Source organism: Dipodomys spectabilis, unplaced genomic scaffold (genome assembly GCF_019054845.1).
Source record: "Dipodomys spectabilis isolate Male_0828 unplaced genomic scaffold, ASM1905484v1 ptg000379l, whole genome shotgun sequence".
Lineage (NCBI taxonomy): Eukaryota > Metazoa > Chordata > Mammalia > Rodentia > Heteromyidae > Dipodomys > Dipodomys spectabilis.
In genome coordinates, this window is record NW_024871056.1 from 812,816 (window position 1) to 832,214 (window position 19,399).

The following is a 19,399-nucleotide window of genomic DNA, read 5'->3' on the forward strand; positions in this document are numbered from 1 at the left end:
GGTACATCTCCGCCTCCAGATTTTTGTTGTTTAACTGGAGATATGAATCCCACTGATTTTTCTGCAACCCTCAGATGGCTACTGAGTAGCTAGGATCCCAGCTGTGAGCCACCAGTGCCCCAGCCCCAGGACTGTCATTTAACTATTCCAGGTGTGTTGAGGAATTTAATGTTAAAGGTGAAATAGGAAAGCCTGGAGTAGGCTAGGTGCAGTGGCTCACACCTGTAGTCCCTGCTACCCAGGAGGTAGAGAATGGGAGGGCAATAGTTCCAGGCCAGGTGGAAGTTCTGGAGACACCATCTCAACTGATAAGCAAGTCCTGGTGGTGTTTCCCTATCATCCCTGCTATGTAGGAAGCTTAGATAGGAGGTTCAAAGCCGAGACTAGCCAGAGAATAAAGGAGAGATCCTATCAGAAAAATAACGGGACAAAAAGTGAACAAATGGGGCTGGGAAGGTGGCTCAGCAGTAGACTGCTTGTTTGCATGCATGAGGCCCTAGATTCCATTCCTCAGTACCACATAAACAGAAAAGGCTGGAAGTGGCGCTGTGGCTCACTGGTAGAGCGCTAGCATTGAGCTGAAGAGCTGAGGGACAGCGGCCAGGCCCAGAGTTCAAGCCCCATGACCACCACCAACAACAAAAGAAATGAACAAATGCAGCAGTGGCCCTCATTGGACACTGTGGGACGTGAACTATACAACTTGTGAGTGGGGATGGGAGGGAAATGCTGGGAGAGTGTGAGGGAAGGGCTGACGCTGTCCAAAAAGAAATGTACTCTGGGGCTGGGAGGGTGGCTCAGCGGTAGAGTGCTGGCCTCACATGCAGGAAGCCCTGGGTTCGATTCTTCAGTACCACAAACACAGAAAAAGCCAGAAGTGGCGCTGTGGCTCAAGTGGTAGAGTGCTCGCCTTGGGCAAAAGGAGCTCAGGGACAGCGCCCAGGCCCTGAGTTCAAGCCCCAGGACTGGCAAAAAAAAAAAAAAAATGTACTCTTTACCTGACTTATGTAAATGTAACTCCTCTGTGCATCACCTTTATAACAACTAAACCTCCTACCCCCCAAAAAGAAAAATAACTAGAGCAAAAAGGGCTGGGTGAGTGTCCCAAACGATAGAACACCTGCCTATTCCTGAGTTCAAACTCCAGTACCACCAAAAATTAAATTACAAAAAGAGAAAGAAAAAGAAAACCAGAAAAAAGAAACGTCTCTAAGAAGAGCTGAGAGTGGGATTCTAATCCCTAGGTTCGAGGCTTCGGGGAGTGGAAGGCGTTTGGAAGAAGCTGCAAAAACCTGAGTCACAATAGAGACGGCCGATGACACCACAGCAACACGGAAGGCTTTCTGCTGCGTCAGGGACCGGCCGGAAGCAGCAGTGACCAAGTGAACGGGACCGGCCGGAAGCAGCAGTGACCAAGTGAACGGGACCGGCCGGAAGCAGCAGTGACCAAGTGAACGGGACCGGCCGGAAGCAGCAGTGACCAAGTGAACGGGACCGGCCGGAAGCAGCAGTGACCAAGTGAACGTGTCAAGATCAAAGCTGTTGTCGTGAGGAGGTGGGAAATGGCGGATGGCCAGGCCTTGACCTTACACCCTCCTCCTGAGCCCGCCCACTCCGCAGGTGAAGGTTGATCAGGAAGGATCTGGAAGGATCTGGAGGATCCAACGCACAGCCTTCACCTCTCCACACCCAGGCATCTAGTAATCCTTATTGGATAAACCCTCACCCCCTTCCCCAGCTTCCTCACGGTCCATCTTTATTGGAACTGTCCACTCATTCTTGAGGTATAATTCTCCTTTCCTAACAAATCATTCTTGTTTTTGTCAGTCCTGGGGCTTGAACTCAGGGCCTTGGCACTGCCCCTGAGTTTCTTTTGCTCAAGGCTAGCGCTCTACCACTAGAGCATTAGCTCCACTTCCGGCTTTTTCAGTGAATGTGGTACTGAGGAATGGAACCCAGGATTTCATGTGTGCTAGGCAAGTGCTCTACCACTAAGCTACCTTCCCAGCCCACAACTCATTCCTTACTATCCTCCTACCCTAGAGATCATTCTTTTGTGGTCCCCGGGCAACAGTCTAGCCTTAGACGTCATACCCAAGAACCCAGGCATATCTGAAATGTGCCCTCAAGTGGTAACAAACAGTAGAAGATAGAGGAAGTAGTTCTCAAAGGGACACTGCCCCTTCCCAACTGCATTGATCTGAAAACCAGATCAGTGTAAAAATAAATGAAACCACCAGGTGTTGGTGGCTCACGCCTGTCAGCTTTACTATTCAGGAAGCTGAGATCTGAGGACTGGGGTTCACACCAATCTGGGTGGCTCAATGGTAGAGTGCCTGCCTTGCATATATGAGGCCCTGGGTTCGATTCCTCAGCACTACATAAACAGAAAAAGCTGGAAGTGCTGCTGTGGTTCAAAGGGTATCGTGCTAGCCTTGAGCTGAAGAGCTGAGGGACAGTGTCCAGACCCAGAGTTCAAGAACAGCCCTCTTACCCCCAAAATAAAAAGCCAGTCTGGGTAGAAAAGTCCAAGAAACTCTTTGATCCAATTAGTCACCAAAAAGCTACAAGTGAAACAGTGGCTTGAGTGGTAGAGAGCCAGCCTAGAGTGAAGAATCCTAAGAAGAATATAAGGCCCTAAGTTCAAGCCCTAGTACTGGCACAGAATCAACAACAACAGCCAAACAACAAAACAAGCCGACCAGCCCAGAGACCACAAGTGAACCAGACTCCCAGCTTGAGAAAGCGGAGAAGGAGCACCAATGCCAATCCAAAGAAAACAGCGGCCACGAAAACAAAAACACGAGTTAGTGAAATAGAAAACAAACAAAAAAAGAACAAAATAAAGAGCTTGGTTTGGAAATGACTTGTGGCACAGACAGCCCTTCATCAAAAAGCATCAAGAGAGAGGAAGGGACACAAACAGCGCTGGTGCCAGAGGGGACGCAGGGGAGACAGGGGAGCCAGAGATTGAGAAATAGAATCAGGAACAACTTAATACCCCTAAATCTGAAAACCTTGATGGAGCAGATACTTTTCAAGGAAAACATTTATTAGCAGTGTTGGCCCAGAAAGAAAGAAAAATCCGAATGGATCAGGAACCCCAAAGCAAGATGCATAATCCAAGTCCTATCTCCCAGAAGGCATCTGAAGACAGACAGACTTGACCGTTTTTGGGCTAAAAGCAGAAGACTTCCAGTTCATGGCCTTGATTTGGAGACTGCGGTGACAGGCAGGGGAAATGGGGCGAACTATTAGCACGTGTGTCCATACTGCCCCGTTGAAACACCATGCCACAAGACAGCGGGGGTGGCTCAAAGACAGCAGCATGCACAGGCACCCTCCCCATCTGTGCCGTCCTGAACCGGGGCAACAGACTGTACCTACCAGTAAGAACAGATATCAGAGCTGAGGGCTGGTGCTCACACCTGTAATCCTAGCTACTCAGGAGGCTGAAATCTGAGGATCAAGGTTTAAAGGCAGCCCACGAGGGAAAGTCTGAGATTTTTATCTCCAATTAACTACCAAAAAGCTGGAAGTAGAGGTGTGGCTCAAGTGGTAAGAGTCCAACCTTGAGTAAAAAGGCTCACAGTGCCCAGGCCCTGAGTTCAAGCCCCGGTACTGGCAGAAACATGACAAATAAACAAATATGGCTTTGTGGAGCAGCTAGGAAAGTTCTGTAGGTGGAAGTGACAGTTTGAAAGTTTTATGTGTGCATCAACCTGAAGGAAGGGAAAGAAGATTTAATGAAGATTTAATGAGAAAAGACAAGACAGAATTTGCAGGTTTAAAAAAACCCAAATAAGCAAACAAAAGTAAGCCTTGCAAGGTAGGCTACTGTTCTGAGAGGTTTTCCTAATTCCTACGTTATGATGGTTTGACTCTAGCGCCTTCTCTCTCTCTCCCTCTCTCTCTCTCTCTCTTTCTCTCGTTGGTTGTGGGACCCAAACTCAGGGTCTGGGCGCTGTCCCTCAGCTCTTCAGTTCAAGGTGAATGTTCTACCACTTGAGCCACAGCACTACTTCCAGGTTTTTCTGTTTATGTGGGGCTGAGGAATCGAACCCAAGGCCCCATGCATGCGAGGCAAGCACTCTACCACTGAGACACCTTCCCAGCCCTCCAGTGCCTTTTGACTTTTCAATAGTACCAAATTGTGCCCACATAGCCATTCAATTTTCTACTTGCAAGACTTTTCTAAGAAGTGCAGGAGTTACTGAATCCTTGACTATAAGCCAGACTTGGTGTTAGGTTGTCTTTGTCACCTGTGAGCAGTCAGAGTGGGGTGTTGTTGTTTGTTTTTTAAGAGTTTGAGCTCAGGGTCTTCAGTTTGCCAGGCAGATGAGCTACTGCTTGACCTATGCCTCTGTCTGACTTTTTTTTTTGCTGGGTAATTGAAGACAGAATCTTACTGACTTTTCTGCCTGGGCTGGCTTTGAACCACCATCCTTGGATCTCAGACCCCTATGTATCTGAGATTCCAGGCCTGAACGCCAGCACCCTGTTGGAGACTGCTCATCTCCCTGAGCGAGGCTGAAGGCACCCTTGGCTATGAGCCAAGGCTCCATACCAGGGATGCCCATGTGACCAGGGTCATGTGGGCAGAGTTCAAAGGCAGGTACAGGAGAACTGTGGTCCTAGCCCCCATCCCAAACCAAGATGAGAAGAGAGCTAGTTTCCTTGAGAATGTTAGCTGATGGGTGTGTGCTCAGCCTGGCTTCCGAACCCTTCTCTTAGACCAGGATAAGAAAGCAGCTGGTTTCCTCAAGGATGCTAGCTTAAGTAACTTTCTGTTCTTCCAGATTGATATCTGCTTTGTGTTAGAGAAGAAACACATTTACGCATCACTAGCAATGTAAGAAGTTCACTGCCTTTCCTACTCTAGTATGCTGGGTGGACACACTGCCTGGAAGATGAACCAGGGGCCTTGGTCCGCCGAGTCAAGGGCCCCTGGTTTCCTTGCTCTCACTCCCGAGATGGTCTCTGCTAGTACCTGTTCATCGCCACGCTGGACCAGGCAATGCCCAACTTAAGAGTATTTTCAACTTGCAGTGGGTTTATCAGAAGGAAACGCCATTGTAAGGTAAGGTGTATCTGGGTCTACTCACGTTCATCTTTGTTAGATTCAGCCACTGAAATAAATACCCAGTCTGTTTCTCTCAGGGAGGAACCTGGACTCAGAGGTCTGTGCCTTTGCTCCCCACCTTTGTAAACCCTCCCCCCCTCTTCCCCCCCCCCCCCCCCGTGTTTCTGCCTCATAGTCTCTGATGGTTGCTATAGTTCCATTACCCTATCCACACACCTGTTGGCAGCCAGCAAGACTTGGATGAGGAAAAGTGGACAAGTGGAAGTCCTGCCCCTTTGCTGTGCAGACACAGCCAGAGTTTCACACTTCACTCTGTTTCTGCACTCCTGCATCAGGGCTTGTTCTCGTGGCTTCTCTCAAGCTCTGGGGGCTGTCCTGGGAATATTGTATTTGTACTATGGCCATGCAGGGCTTGTAGTACTTCTGGAGCTTGAACTCAGGGCTCGGGTACTGTCCCTGAGCTTTTTGCTCAAGGCTGATGCTCTACCATTTGAGTCACACCTCCACTTCTGGCTTTTTGTTGGTTGAGATAAGAGTCTCATGGACTTTCCTGCCCAGGATGGCTTCGAACTGCGATCCTCATATTTCAGCCTCTGGAGTAGCTAGGATTAGGGGCGTGAGCCATTGGTGCTCAGCTTCTTGACTTATTCTCCAGCAACCAAGACTGGGGACATGGGGGAAAGGTTTGTTTCTCTCCCCCCAGGCTCATGTTAGATGGTCTTGCCTGGGCTCACACAGCCCTGGCCAGATGAGACTCACCATCGTTCTGCCTTTTTCTGTGCTCTGAGCCCAGGGGCCAGGGCTTGCTGACCTGTACACCCTCTCAAGGCTGTCATCAACGGCCCCGCAAAGAGCTCCCCAAGGGATGATCTCCTGCCAGCGCTGTCCTCCCCAGGGCTCAGTGTCTTCTGATCCCAAGTGGCCCGTCCTTCCTGCCTGACTGGACAGCTTGCAAAAATCAGACTCTACGTTCAAAAGACCTTATCATTACTCCCACCCTTGGAATTTATGGAAGCGTGGGGCCTCGTAAAGCTCAAAGTCTGCAACAATAATAAATAGGCCCAGTTAGCTTGGCTTGGGTAACCGCTGAGGCCCAGCCCGGAAACTCCAGGCTGCACAGGGGTTCTGGGGTTGGGAAGGAGAGGCCATCTCCTCTCACATTACCTTCTCCTCGTCGCTCAGGACAGTGATTGCCATGTTTTCTGTGAATTCTGTCTGTGCCCAGAGCTGCAGAGGTGCAGGTGTGCCCCTCTAGGCCTGGCACATTTAAGGGTGGATTTGGTGTGGACCACAGGCGTGGGCATGTGGAAAAATGGGTGTCAGTGAGAAACCATTTGTGTTCTGCACACTGAACATCTGGCCACCATCCCTCCCTGCTTTTCTTTGTCTTCCGTGGTGCCAGCTAAGTTGTAAGGAGTTCAGAGAGGCAAACAGTCTTGTCCAGCAGAGGTTCAATGGCCACCCGTCCTGTGGAAGGGCAGGCAGTTCTGTCTCTAGATACCTAGCTGAAGATTGGATGCTTTTCTGAGTTCCTATCATCTCTCTACTCTTGTTGATCTAGAACACAATCCTTAGCACTTGTTGACATCGACACCGAAACAAGAAGCAGGGTTTTACCTTTTCCTGGAAATGGTCATTTCCCAGGAGCTAGCAGGACAGAGGTCTGCCCGTCGGGGGGCCGGCTTTCTGCACGGGTGTGACGTCTGAACTGCGTCTTTAGGAGGAGTTCGCAGTGGAGACGGTGGTGGGCGTCCACCGGGAGGAACAGACCGGCCAGGGCGCGGAGGACCTGAGGGGCGGACATCCCCTTGCCCACCTGGTAGCCCTCTGGGCAGTCCTGGTCCCATTTCACCATTTACTGACTTTGCAACCTCTCGCAGATGGTTTCAGCTCTGGGATGAACTTCAAGTTGCTAAAATAAAGAGTTGGTTGAGGACAGAGCTTAAGGAAGCAGTTGGGAGCTGTTTGGAGACTCCTGGGACCCTGGACTCAGAGCCCGACCAGGCCCCGCCCCTCGCCCAGGCCCCGCCCTCGCCCAGGCCCCGCCCCCGCCCAGGCCCCACCTCATTTCCGGCCCTTCTCCAGGCCCCGCCTCTCTCCCTGCAGTGTCTACTCTAATTCCTCCAGGCCCCGCCCATGTCCAGTGCCCCGCCCCTTCTCCAGACCCCACCCCTCTCCCGGTAGAGCAGAGTCCAAATCGTCCAGGCCCCACCCTTCTACAGGCCCCGCCCCCACCATTCCTGACTATAAAGTCCGGTCCTGCTCGCCCGGAGCCGGAGTGGAGTTCTTCGCTTTGCCAATCTGGGCCGGGCCAGTGCGCCGCGCATTCCCCATTGGCCGAGGACGGAGGCAGGGGGCGGGCCCTGACCTGCAATTGGCTCTCGGAGCCGGTGACGCGGAGCTCCGAGCGGCGGGCGGGCTGGAACTGTCATGGACGCCCCGGCAGTGCTGACCCGGGCGGCTGCGCGGCGAAAGCGGCAGCAGGGACTCGCGTCCCCGGAGGCCAGGACGCCGGAGGGGCGGGAGCGGCGGCCCGGGAGGCGGCGGCCGGCACGCAGGTGGGTCGGGCGGAGGGGGCTCCCCGGGCGCGGCTCGCCGTCCCCGCTCCCTGCGCGTCCCCTCCGCACCCAGGCGGGGGGCGGGCCCGAGCGTCCGGCCCGCGGCGGGACGGGCCCCGCACGCCGGCAGGGGCGGGCCGGGGCGGCCTCGGGCGCCGAGGACACTTGCCCATCCGGTAGCCCTGGCCAGCAGGCGGCCGGGGCAGCGTCAAAGCACCAACGTGCGACCTGCAGACCAAAGCAGCCGGTCTGCTGCGACCGAGGCCCCCGCGGGCCACGGGCCGGAGCGGTGGGGACGACAGGTGGCCAAGGCCGTCGGGGAGGATGCTCAGAACCCGCCTGAGCCTGTCCCCTCCTCCCACCCGCCCGGCCGGCTCTTCCAGTCTCAATCCCAGAGGTTCCGTCCTGACCCAGATGCCGGGCTCCCAGACCTGGCGGCCCCGAGGGCAGGCCTGGTGTGGGAGGGAGTGGCCCCAGGCAGCGGAGGACTTGAGAATTTCAGCTTTGCCCTTCCTTCCTTCCTTCCTTCCTTCCTTCCTTCCTTCCTTCCTTCCTTCCTTCCTTCCTTCCTTCCTTCCTTCCTTCCTTTTTCTTTCTTTCTTAAAAAAAAAAACTAACATTTTTTTTTTGTCCATCATGGGGCTTGAACTCTGGGCCTGGGCGCTGTCCCTCAGCTCTTTAGCTCAAGGCGAACGCCCTACCACTTGAGCCACAGCACCACTTCCAGCTTCTGTTTATGTGGTGCTGAAGAGGCATGTGAGGAAAGCACTCTACCACTGAGCCACCTTCCCAGCCCTTCAGCTTCCATTTCTCTGGTCCCTATCGCAGCTTCTTCTCACTACTTGAAAAATAGTAAAATGAGGAGGAGGAGCAGGAGGAGGAGGAGGAGGAGGAGGAGAATTGCTGTTCAGTTGGGTGAGGTGTCTCACACCTGTAATTCTAGCTACTGAAGATGCTGAGATTGGAAGCTCATGGCTCAAAACCACTCTGGGTAGAAAACATCCACCAGGGCTGGGAAGGTGCCTCAGTGGTAGAGTGCTTGCCTTGTGTGCATGAGGCCCTGGGTTCGATTCCTCAGCACCATATAAATAGAAAAAGCTGGAAGTGGCACTGTGTGGCTCAAGTGGTAGAGTGCTTGCCTTGAGCTGAAGAGCTGAGGGACAGCCCAGAGTTCAAGCCTCATGACTGGCAAAAAAAAAAAAAAAGAGAAGAAAAGAAAAAGAAAACATCCACCGTATTCCATCTCTAGTTTACCAGCAAAAAGCCAGGTCGAAGACGTGAGACAAGGGTTAGAGCATCCACCTAGCAATCAAGCTGAACAAGATACAGGCCCTGTGTTCAAACCCTACTAATATAAAATAAATAACCAGCACACATACAAAAAAGGCTGGGAGGGCTGGGAAGGTGGCTCAGTGGTAGAGCACATGCCTTGCATGCCAGAGGCCCTGGGTTTGATTCCTCAGCACCACATAAGCAAAAAGAAAAAAGCCGGAAGTGGCGCTGTGACTCAAGTGGTAGAGCCCTAGCCTTGAGTTGAAGAGCTGAGGGACAGCGCCCAGGCCCAGAGTTCAGGCCCCATGACCGGACCCAAAAAAAAAAAAAAAACAAAAAAGGCTGGGAGCATGGCTCAGCAGTAGAGCCCTGCCTAACAAATGTGAGGCCCTGAGTTCAAACTCCAGTACTGCCCAAAACAAACCAAAATCTAAACCTGTTTAATTTAGTGTACCAAAGATACCCTTTTCTCCTATCCACACTTACTAACTAGTACATCACTGTTCTGTGAAATACCCTTAGGGGAATGCAGTCTGGAAAGGACACATGACCCCTGTTCTCTCCAGACCCGACACCTTGTTCATACGTCTGTAGTCTTTGCCTCTTGACTGAGCAAAACTCCTGTACCTGTGAAGTGTTTGTCTTCAGTCTTCTGTATGGGCTTGGCTCTTTGGGTGGGGAAGGTGTTTGTCTGTGGTCTTGGTTATTGGCATCAGTGCCCAGATAAGAGCTGAGCCCTGGTTGCTGACAAAGGGGACTTGACTTGAAGGATGTGCTGCTTTGGTTCGGTACAGGCGCCAGCATCAGGTTTGTTTTAAATGACATAAGTTATGTCTAGGTAACATCTAACCATTTGCTTCCTTTTATTTATTAACTGTACTCTTCGCTTAGAATTCAAGAAGACCAGGAGGAAGCAGCAGCAGCAGAGGCGGTCTTTCGGGAAGTGGTCAGTTTCTCCTCGGATCCTTTGCCAGGTGAGGTAACCAGGTGTCACCAGGTGGGGTCACTACCTGGTGATCTCTCCCTGCCTGCTCTCTGGCTTCTGCCCAGGGTGGTCCCCAGCCCCCTGAGCTCATTCCTTTATTTCTCACCTTTCCCTCCTTGGACCAGCTAGATATTATGACAAGGACACCGCCAAGCCTATCAGTTTTTACTTGTCCTCCTTGGAGGAGCTTCTGGCCTGGACGCCCCTCATGGAGGACAGCTTCAACATGGCCCTGGAGCCCCTACAGTGTCGCCAGCCCCCACTGAGCAGCCCCAGGCCCCGGACCCTGCTGTGTCATGACATGATGGGCGGGTACCTAGAAGACAGGTGAGCGGAAGCCGGACACTGAGACCATGGTCTTAACCGTGGGTGACCCTGTGGTAGGAAGCGATGGGGGATGACGCTCTGTGGTAGAAAGACCCCTAGACGGGCATCAGTTCTGGTTCTTCTAACCAGGCTCTGCTCTTCTCAGGAGGAAACTCAGGCCTAGTTAAGCGTTGTCGAATAGGAGCAAGGATTGGTCATCTGTCCCATTCAGCTGCATAGTCATCTGGTTTGTCCAAGTGTCCCAGCTTCAAATCTGGTGGACGGTGCCAGGCACTGGTGGCTCACGCCTGTAATCCTAGCTACTCAGGAGGATGAGATCTGAGGACCATGGTTCAAAGCCAGCCAGGGCAGGAAAGTCAGTGAGACTCTTATCTCCAATGAACCACTCAGAACACCAGAAGTGGTGCTGTGGCTCAAGCGGTAGAGCGCTTGCCTTGATCTGAAGAGCTGAGGGACAGTGCCCAGGCCCAGAGTTCAAGCCCCAAGACCAAAATAAATAAATAAATAAATAAATAAAAATCTGGTGGACAGGGAAGGACATAGCAAGGAAGCCCCGGCCTCTGGCTTTGTCTGCACAGCTCTTCCCCTTGGGACTGCCTTGCTCTGGCCTCTTGGCTTCAGCTTCCGGGGCATAGTGTGGTTCTGCTCCTTTCCCACTCCTAGCTACGTGTGTCCCATTGGAAGTGATCTTAAACGTCCATAAAGCATTGGTTGTGGTGACTGATAAGGAGGCCTGAGTCAGAGCCAGCCATTGGCCATCAAGGTGCAGACACATGGGTGGCAGGACTTCGGATGCAGCCTGACCCTCAGGCAGGAAAACTGACCCTGGGGCGCCACGACCCTCCCTGCTCAGAGCAGAAGCCAGAGACAGGAGGGTTTCCTCTCCTCCCTCACCTGCTCAGAAGGTCAGGAATGCTCAGCTCCTGCAGGGCCAGTGGCTGTGCTAGTGCCCAGAGGAAAGGCCTCCCCCCGGTTGCAGACAGGAGCCGGCTTGTTCTTCCTGTCTGCTTCTCACTCCCCCTGCACAGCAGCTTTTCTGTCCAGGCCAATGACCAGAACTGAAGAGAGACTGCTGTCGGACTACTATTCTCCCTTGTGGTCTCTGAGTCCTCCTCCTGGCTCCATCCTGGTTCTGCCTCTCCCAGGTTCATCCAGGGCGCCGCTGTGCAGACGCCCTACTCCTTCTACCACTGGCAGTACGTGGACATCTTCGTGTACTTCAGCCATCACACGGTCACCATCCCTCCGGTGGGCTGGACCAACGCTGCCCACAGACATGGCGTCAGCGTGCTGGGTAAGAGCCAGGCCACTAGCAGACCTGCCGGGTGACCCAGCGATGCGAGAGAAAAGGGGGCGGCTCCCGGTGCAGGGCTGCCTCGAGAGTTCAAGTCCACACTTGGTGGAGAGATCACTCACTGTGGCAGTGACTCACCTAACAGCTGTGCGGTTGGGGTGTAGCTCAGCCGTCACGTGCTTACCTAGCAGTGCGAGGCACACGTGCGTGCATGCACACGCACGTATACACAACCATAGACAGCTAAGCAAACCCACCACGCTGTGTTCTAGTTGAGACCCTTGGCCACTTAGCTGGTGGCTGGAGGCTGTCTGCTGACCGACTGAGGTGAGACCAAGAGTCGGAATGTGTCGGAGGCTGGGCAGTGGGTCTGACGCTGTTGGGTGAGGAAGCGCGCTGGCCAGAGAGCCTCCCTGTCTCACATTGCCCTGCCCTGCCTTGCAGGGACTTTCATCACCGAGTGGAGTGAGGGGGGCAGGCTCTGCGAGGCCTTCCTGGCCGGGGAACAGCGCTCCTACCAGGCGGTGGCCGATCAGCTGGTTCAGATCGCTCAGTTTTTTCGCTTTGATGGCTGGCTGATCAACATCGAGAACTCTCTGAGTGTGAGCACAGCTTCTGTCCCCTCTCCTCCACGCTCGCCCACCTCTCCCTCCACCACCCCATCCACCCTCCACACACTCCTTCCACCCCCCCCCCCCACTGCCTCTTGTCCACCTTTCTCCATGCTTGGCCCCTCTCTCCCCTCCACTGTCCCCTGTCCACTCTGTCCATGCCTGGCTCACCTGGCCCCCACCCTTCTGTCTGCTCTGCTCGGTGCCTGCCCCACCCCGCTCGCTGCCCTCCACCCCCAGGCCTCACCTCCACGAGCGTGATGCTCCAGGCAGGGCCAACTCTGCTGCCTTTGTGGCCTCGCCGTGGGAAGTCTCCCCAGATGTTTCCAGAGCTTGCTCAGCTGCACTCTTCTCTCTGTTCTTTCCTCGTCTATGTTTTTGCGTGGGGCCAGATGTGTTTTCCTTTCTATGGCCACCCTCCCCTCCCAGTTCTTTCCTCTTTCCCTAACTTCTGGGCCGCATCCTTCGTCTCCAGCATGAAAGGAAGGGCACTGGCCGACCCCTCCTCTTGGTGGCTGTGGGGACGCTGATGTTCTTGGTGGGTGTTGGTTCCGTGTCCTGTGTGCTCTCTGCTGACTTTCTCCTGGCACGCATGCCTGCCTTCCCGAGGGCCTGATTCTCTTTCTGTCCTCCAGCGAGCTGCCGTGGGAAACACGCCTGCTTTCCTCCGGTACCTGACCTCCCAGCTCCACCGGCAGGTCCCCGGGGGCCTGGTGCTGTGGTATGACAGCGTGGTGCAGAGTGGGCAGCTCAAATGGCAGGATGAGCTCAACGAGCACAATCGGTGAGTGCCCGGCGTGGCCCATCTCGCAGGGGCATCGTGTGCAGGCCGGCTTTGGGGGGGAAGAGGGAGGGGAGAAGGCCTGGGCTTTCTACTTTCCTCATCGTGGGCAGGGAAATCAGTACCCAACGGCCCAGGACAGCGCCTTGGGCTGCAGCTCACAACTTCCGGGCAGGCTCTGCTCTTTGGAAGAATGCTGCAGGCTCAGGCAGTCCTGGTCTGTCCCGCTGGGCGATGAGCCCCTGGCCGTGGGCACCCTGTCCTGCCAGCCCGGCCTCAGTGGGTCTCTGCCACCCTCAGGGTCTTCTTCGATGCCTGTGACGGCTTCTTCACCAACTACAACTGGCGGGAAGAGCACCTGCAACGGATGCTGGCGCTGGTCGGCGAGCGCCTGGCTGACGTGTATGTGGGCGTTGACGTGTTCGCCAGGGGGAAAGTGGTCGGAGGCCGCTTTGACACAGATAAGGTGGGCACCTTTGTGCCAGAGCTCGGGCCGGCCGCCGCGAGCCCTCCGCGGTCTCCTGTCCCTGCGGGCCTCTCGCTGCCCCTCAAGGGAAAGAAGGGGCGGCTGTTCTCAGAGTGGGGGACGGAGGAACCTCCCGCCCTGCTCGGAGTCCACACTGTGCCCCAGCGAGGCCTCGCTTCCACCCATGTCTGCCAGACTTGTGCGCATGGCAGAGGCCTGGTGTTCCCGCTGCTAGTCTCACTCTGAGCCAGGCTTCCTTTCTAAGGAACATGGAGTCCACCTTCCAGGGCAGGGTAGCGTAGGGATGGCTGGAGAGCGCTGCACTGCTCCTCAGGCAGCTCAAGGGCCAAGAACATGTGAGCTGTGGGGGCCGGTGGGGTCCCCCGGCTTGTTGCTCCAGCAGTGAGGAACGAGGATGCCAGCCACCCATGAGGGAGAGCGGGGTCTTGTGTCAGCCATTGCCCCTGCTCCCCTCCGTCCTTCCGTCCTGCCCCTTCTCAGTCCTACGGATGCGTTCAGGAGGTAAACAAATGCATTGCCTGGAGATGCTCTTTGCCCTCTGTGACTCTGGTGAGAAGTGTGTGTGTGTGTGTGTGTGTGTGTGTGTGTGTGTGTGTGTGTGTGTGTGTGTGTGTGTGTGTGTGTGTGTGTGTGTGTGTGTGTGTGTGTGTGTGTGTGTGTGTGTGTGTGTGTGTGTGTGTGTGTGTGTGAAGAGGTGAACCGGCCCCTCCCTGCCTTGCCCCCAGGAAGCTGCCTGCCTCTCTAGCGCTCTCTTCTGGTCGGCCTGCAGAATGATGGGAAGAGCCCCCAAGCTCAGAGGGAGGGATGTGGACAGCTCCCCTCTTCCCAAGCTGCCAGAGACAAGCAGGCCGTGCTGGTGCTAGAGTTGGCCGCCTGGACTCTGAGCATCTCTGTGACTTGTGTCTCCTAGTCGCTGGAGCTGATCCGGAAGCATGGCTTCTCTGCTGCTCTCTTTGCTCCCGGCTGGGTATACGAGTGTCTGGAGAAAAAGGATTTCTTCCAGAACCAGGACAAGTGAGGCCGCCGTTCTAGGGCTTCGCCTGGGCTTGTGGGAGGAGGGAGGGCATCTCAGGGCTGTCCTCGGTGTCTAGCAGAAGCTGAGGTTCTGCTCTGCCGTGGCCATCCTCCTGTCCCTGGACGTGGGGCGTGGTGGAGGTCATGTTCAGGAGGGTGGAGGAGGGAGGATGGAGGCCAGTGGGGGGAGGAGCAGAGGGTGAGGCCTTGCTTGAGTCTCTAGCTTCTTGGTAGCTGGGGAGCGCTGGCTCTCTTGGAGGGCGAGGGGGGCCTGGGGTGATGAAGGTGAGTCTGAGGGGTGCTGAGAGACCTCGTCACTCTGACCGAGCTGTGCCGCCCTCCCTCCCCCCACACCCCTTGTCTCTGGCAGGTTCTGGGGCCTGCTGGAACGCTACCTACCCACACACAGCATCTGCTCCCTGCCCCTCGTCACCTCCTTCTGCCTGGGCATGGGGAAGAGGAGAGTCTGCTATGGCCAGGTGTGTGGTGCCCAGCCTCAGCTGGCACGGGTGGGAGGGAGCTATGGGGTGAGTGGTGGTGGTTTAACCTGTCCCCAGCCCCCAGGCACCCCGCTCTGGAGCCTCTGCACAGGAACCCCGCCACCCCCCCATCTTCTCAGTCACACCTTCCTCCAGGAGCAGGTGGCGGGGCCCTGGTACCACCCGAGCGCCCAGGAGGTGCAGCCCCTCTTCGGTGAACACAGGCTGGCCGGGCACAGCCAGGGCTGGGTGAAGACACACGGCTGCCTGGCCGATGCCTGGCACGGGGGCAGCTCCCTGCTCATCCGCGGGGTGATCCCTCCCGAGGTTGGCAGCGTGGCCGTGAGGTGGGTGAGTGACAGGGCGGGGCGTGTGGGCCTCCGGTCGCCTCCTCTGGCCGTCACCACGGTGGGCAGTGGTGCAGAGGAGTCTATACGGGGATGGGGGCCGGGGACGGGGCAGAGGGCAGGGCAGGGAACGGGGCGGAGGACAGAGGACAGTTTCCTGAAAGCTTGGCTGCAGCGCGAGGCACAGAGCCCCACAGCCCTGCGTGGGTGCCCACGTGGCAGAGCCAGCTTGCTTGTGACGCGGGTCTAGGGCTCTGTCCTGCAGACCCAGGCGTCCCCAGCCCAGCCGGAGAAGTCAGCTGTGTGTCTGCCTTGGGTGGCACAGGCCGTGTTTGGGAACGTGGGCTCCTCAGCAGCACGGGGCTGGGCGTGGGGCCTGCCGGAGGGCTTGGGACTCGATCTGGAGTGAGCCAGCTCCTCGGCAGACTTCCTTCCTCCTCCATGGCTCACACGGAGTTTCTTCTCTAGGTTGTTTTCCCTGCAGGTCCCCGTGCCGCCCAAGATTTTCCTGTCCATGGTGTATAAGCTGGAAGGGTCTTCGGACGTCAAGGTCGCTTTGGAACTTACCACAGGGGACACTGGGTGTGCCATTGACAACGTCTCCGTGCTGAGTGGTGAGGGCTGGGCTGGTGGCCGTGTGTACTGGGGAGTAGGGGAAGTCTAGAGGTCTGTGGCGGTGGGGGAGGGACGGGAGCTGGAGTGTATGGGGTCTGGTGAACCCCGCCTTCCATGGAGTCAGGGCAGCGTGGGGACTTCCTGCCCAGCCAGCCTTGTGACCCTGCCGGGCAACGGCAGCTCCCAGGGGAGCCGGATGCGGGCCTCCGGCTGGCTGTGGCATGGTAGAGGCCTGTAAGTTGGGAGAGGAGAGGGCAGAGGGGGAGAGGGAGCCTGGCCAGTCCCAGACACTTATCCCATTTGTGCCTGGTGGTCCCCAGCCGTCTATGACACCAGGGCTCCTGCTGGGACCCCAGGGTCCCCCCCACGTCCCTCCTGTGCTCTCCTTTGAGGTTCTCCTCTCAAGCCCCTTTCTTGTGCAGCAGAAGCTGGCTCCAGGCACAGCCCCCGGCCCCTCCGGGTGCCCCCCACCAAGCTGGCTAGATGGGTGGGCCGCTGTGGCCAGCAGCGCGGCGGAGGCTGGATCCAGCGGTGAGTCCCCTTCCCACCGGGTCGGAGTGGCTGGCCACACAGGAGGGGTGCTTGGAGGTGTCGGGCCCCTGCTGGGAATTTCTAGTACTCAGAGATAGGCTCTGAGCTTCCAGGTTTGGAAGCGCTCTGAGACACAGACCCGGGCCCAGGCCCAAGACACTCCCTGGGAGCATTTGAGGTCGTTGCAGGGACCTGATGTAGGCCTGGGCTTCCCCCGCTCCCCACCGAGCACATCCAGGTACCTCTGTGTCTCCCCCAGCTGCTATGAGGTGAGCCTGCGTGAGTGCCTCCTGCAGGACCTCTTCGTGAGCTTCTCCCGGACACGGGGCAGCCAGGAGGAGGAGAGCTTCGCCTGTCGCCTTGGGGAGATTCAGGTGTGTGTCCTGGCATGAGGGGCAGCCACCGAGGCTGGGGCGGGGCGTGGGGGGCCTGGGTCCCTCCCCCACCCATCTGGCCGTCTCTGAGCTTCTCTCTCGGGCAGGTGGTGGACGCCGAGAGCCTGCTGGCCCCTCTGCCCCAGGTGCAGGACGTGACCATCTCACAGGTCCGCTGGCTGCCACCGGCCTCCGGCTCCGAGGGCCCCCTGGCCGAGCTCCGGCTCAGCTGCACCCTACACTGGTCTTACCTCCTCCGCCACGCCCGGGGCTTCCGAATCCACTGGCGGCAGAGGACCAGGGGGGGTTCCCCCAGCCCGGAGAGGCCCACATTCCTGGGCCTGGCTTTTGCCGCCCAGTACCGGGTGGTGGACTTGCTGGTGGTGGCCACAGGGCCGGGCCAGGAGGGCCGGGTGGAATTCCTGGTGGAGCCTGTCCCCAGGGAAGGCTTTGTGGTGCCTCAGGCAGAATGGGGCAGGGCGGCCCTGGTCTATGCTGCGCCCTAGTCCGAGGGCCCCAAAGCATAGCGCCTCCTCACCTCCGATTGCCGCAGCTATGCAAGACCCCTGCCAAGTAAAGCCAGGGCCCCAGAAAACCCGTCTCCAGACCTTCCCTGTGGCTTTCTGCGCGGGTCAAGGAGCCGGCTGGTGGTGGCGGCTCTGGATAGGCGGGCCTCTGCACGCGCGCCCCACGCTGTGTGCTTCCCAGGGACAAAGGAGAGGGCTTGCGGGGGCTGCCTGGAGAACCCCACAGAGGGCACCCTGCGATAGGCTGGAAGATGCCCGTGCTATTCATTGGATGGCTTTTTAGAAACAAATTGATAGGAGAGCTCCCCAGCAGGCCAGGGGAAGTCTGAGAAGATGCAGTTCTCGGGGTGGCTAGGGGACCAGGTGCCCCGCCCGGCGGACGGGGAGCATCACAGCCCCCCTGTGCAGGGTGTGCCCGCCCTGGCCCAGACGCCGGGACCAGTAGCAGCTTTGGCGTCCTCCCCTCCCCCCTGTGGCTGGCCTTCCCCTGGGTGCCACTGGAGCCCCTTCCCGGCCTTTCTTCTGCCCCTGCTCTGCCCCACGGCTTCTGCAGAGGTCCTGCTGAGCCCTGGGTGGCCTGCCCCCCAACCCCCGCAATCTGTGGGTCTCTGGGCCTCCAGCAGTGCTCCAGCACCCCGCCCCCTCCCAGAATGGCTCACATGGCGTGAGGGTCTGAGGTGGCACGGGCAGCATCAAAGGCTGGGCGGGGGTGGGTCTCACCTCTGGGCCACATCGGCTCAGGCCTCTGTCCACTTCCTATGCCCCACGTGCTAAGCCCACCCGGAGCCCACCCCTCGGGGTCAGTCTGTGGACTGCGCCCTGCGCAGGGGACAGGCTGCCCGTGCTCGGGCAGCCATGCGCAGGGTGGGCGGGCTGTGTTCTCCTGAGAGCTGAGGGCCCAGTCTGGAGCCGCAGGTCTCCTGCAGGGCTCCGTTCCCCCACCTTCCCTGCTTCGGCAAGAGAATGTGACCTCAGGCTGGGCACATCCTAGGACCCAGGGCAGGGCCCTGCCCCTGCTGGCTGCTGACCACTGCAGGCCAAGCCCTGGCCCCCGCAGTCCCGGAGTGGCCAGCAGGCTCACCTTGGTGGCAGTCACCATACAAGCCAACGTCTCTGCTGTCTCAGAGCTTTGGCTTTCCTGCTAAACCTGCCCCAGAGCGCCAAGTCTCCCAGCTTGAGCGAGGGCAGGGCAGCCTGGCATCCGTGCCCACTTCCTTTGTTTCAGGATGTCTGTGTTTTAGTGCCAGCACCTCCAAATACTTTCTGCAGAGGAGGGAAAATTTATAGTGGCAATTATTTCCTCACAGTCTGGTGATCAAGCAATTAGAAGGAAAGGGGCCTAGCAGAGCGTGGCGTTTGGCCGAGAGCAGGGCCCAGTCCCAGCGGTGCAGGCTCCAGTGCGGGAAAATTAATCTGCCAGCGTTGAAGCCCGCGCCCCTCTGGTGGGTGTGATTACTCTGAAATAAATTACCCGACATGGTGAAAAATGAGAACCTGAGTCTTGGTGAGATCTGGCTCCCGGCCTCACCCCTGGCCCACAGTTCTGAGGCTCTTGGTTTCCTTGGGGCCCAGCCCAGCCCCCATCCAGCCTCCCTCCCTCCTCCACTGCCGCCTCACCCACCTCCCAGGGGCCGGAGAAGACCATGTACCTCCAGGCAACGCAAGTCTTCCAGCTTCTGCGGTGTGACCCTGGGCACCCCGTTCCACGGAGGCCCAGGAGAGGAGACCATGGCCAGAAGAGCCTGCGGTCTGGGCTTTAAATTCCCGCCCAGAGCGTGTTCTGCCCCCCCCCCCCCCCCCCGAGACACCTGGGCCTCAGCCCCCCCCCCCCCCAACGCTGTGCCTGGAGCTGCCAAATCAGAAAGAGCATTCCTGGCTTGAAGAAAGAAATCTTTATTAATAATCTTAATAATAATACTGTTGGTTTGAATGATCACACCTTGGAAGCATACAGAATGGTAAGAAAGGAAGCCTGGGGCTCGGCTGCAGTCCTGGGGGGAACAGGGCGGGGTCTGAGCTGCTGCAGGAAGAGGGTCCGAGACAGCAGGAGGCGCGGGCTCTACGGAGGACAGAGCCAGAGACAGGCGCGGGGCTGTGTACAACAGGAGTAGAAA

General features: G+C 57.2%; 1 protein-coding gene across 3 annotated transcripts; it reads left to right on the forward strand.

Moving 5' to 3' along the window:
- Positions 1-7,494: 7,494 nt before the first annotated feature.
- Positions 7,495-18,775, forward strand: Engase (endo-beta-N-acetylglucosaminidase). Of its 3 annotated transcripts, none has more exons than XM_042667176.1 (14): positions 7,495-7,641; positions 9,805-9,887; positions 10,024-10,225; positions 11,371-11,519; positions 11,964-12,121; positions 12,766-12,914; positions 13,212-13,377; positions 14,309-14,412; positions 14,783-14,891; positions 15,048-15,238; positions 15,707-15,852; positions 16,276-16,384; positions 16,644-16,758; positions 16,866-18,775. In XM_042667176.1, exons 1-14 carry the CDS (start codon positions 7,514-7,516, stop codon positions 17,262-17,264), a joined length of 2,208 nt encoding a protein of 735 aa, XP_042523110.1. In that variant the 5' UTR covers positions 7,495-7,513; the 3' UTR covers positions 17,265-18,775. The 3 variants fall into 3 exon arrangements, with proteins under 3 accessions (XP_042523110.1, XP_042523111.1, XP_042523112.1); XM_042667177.1 differs by having other exon boundaries at positions 16,279-16,384; XM_042667178.1 differs by lacking the exon at positions 7,495-7,641 and having other exon boundaries at positions 9,812-9,887; positions 10,028-10,225.
- The last annotated feature ends 624 nt before the right edge of the window (positions 18,776-19,399 follow it).

Coding starts and splice junctions, on each gene's coding strand:
- Engase (XM_042667176.1), top strand. CDS start 7,514: ATGGACGCCCCGGCAGTGCTGACCCGGGCGGCTGCGCGGCGAAAGCGG. Junction 7,642..9,804: donor AGGCGGCGGCCGGCACGCAG/GTGGGTCGGGCG, acceptor CTCTTCGCTTAG/AATTCAAGAAGACCAGGAGG. Junction 15,853..16,275: donor CAACGTCTCCGTGCTGAGTG/GTGAGGGCTGGG, acceptor TTTCTTGTGCAG/CAGAAGCTGGCTCCAGGCAC.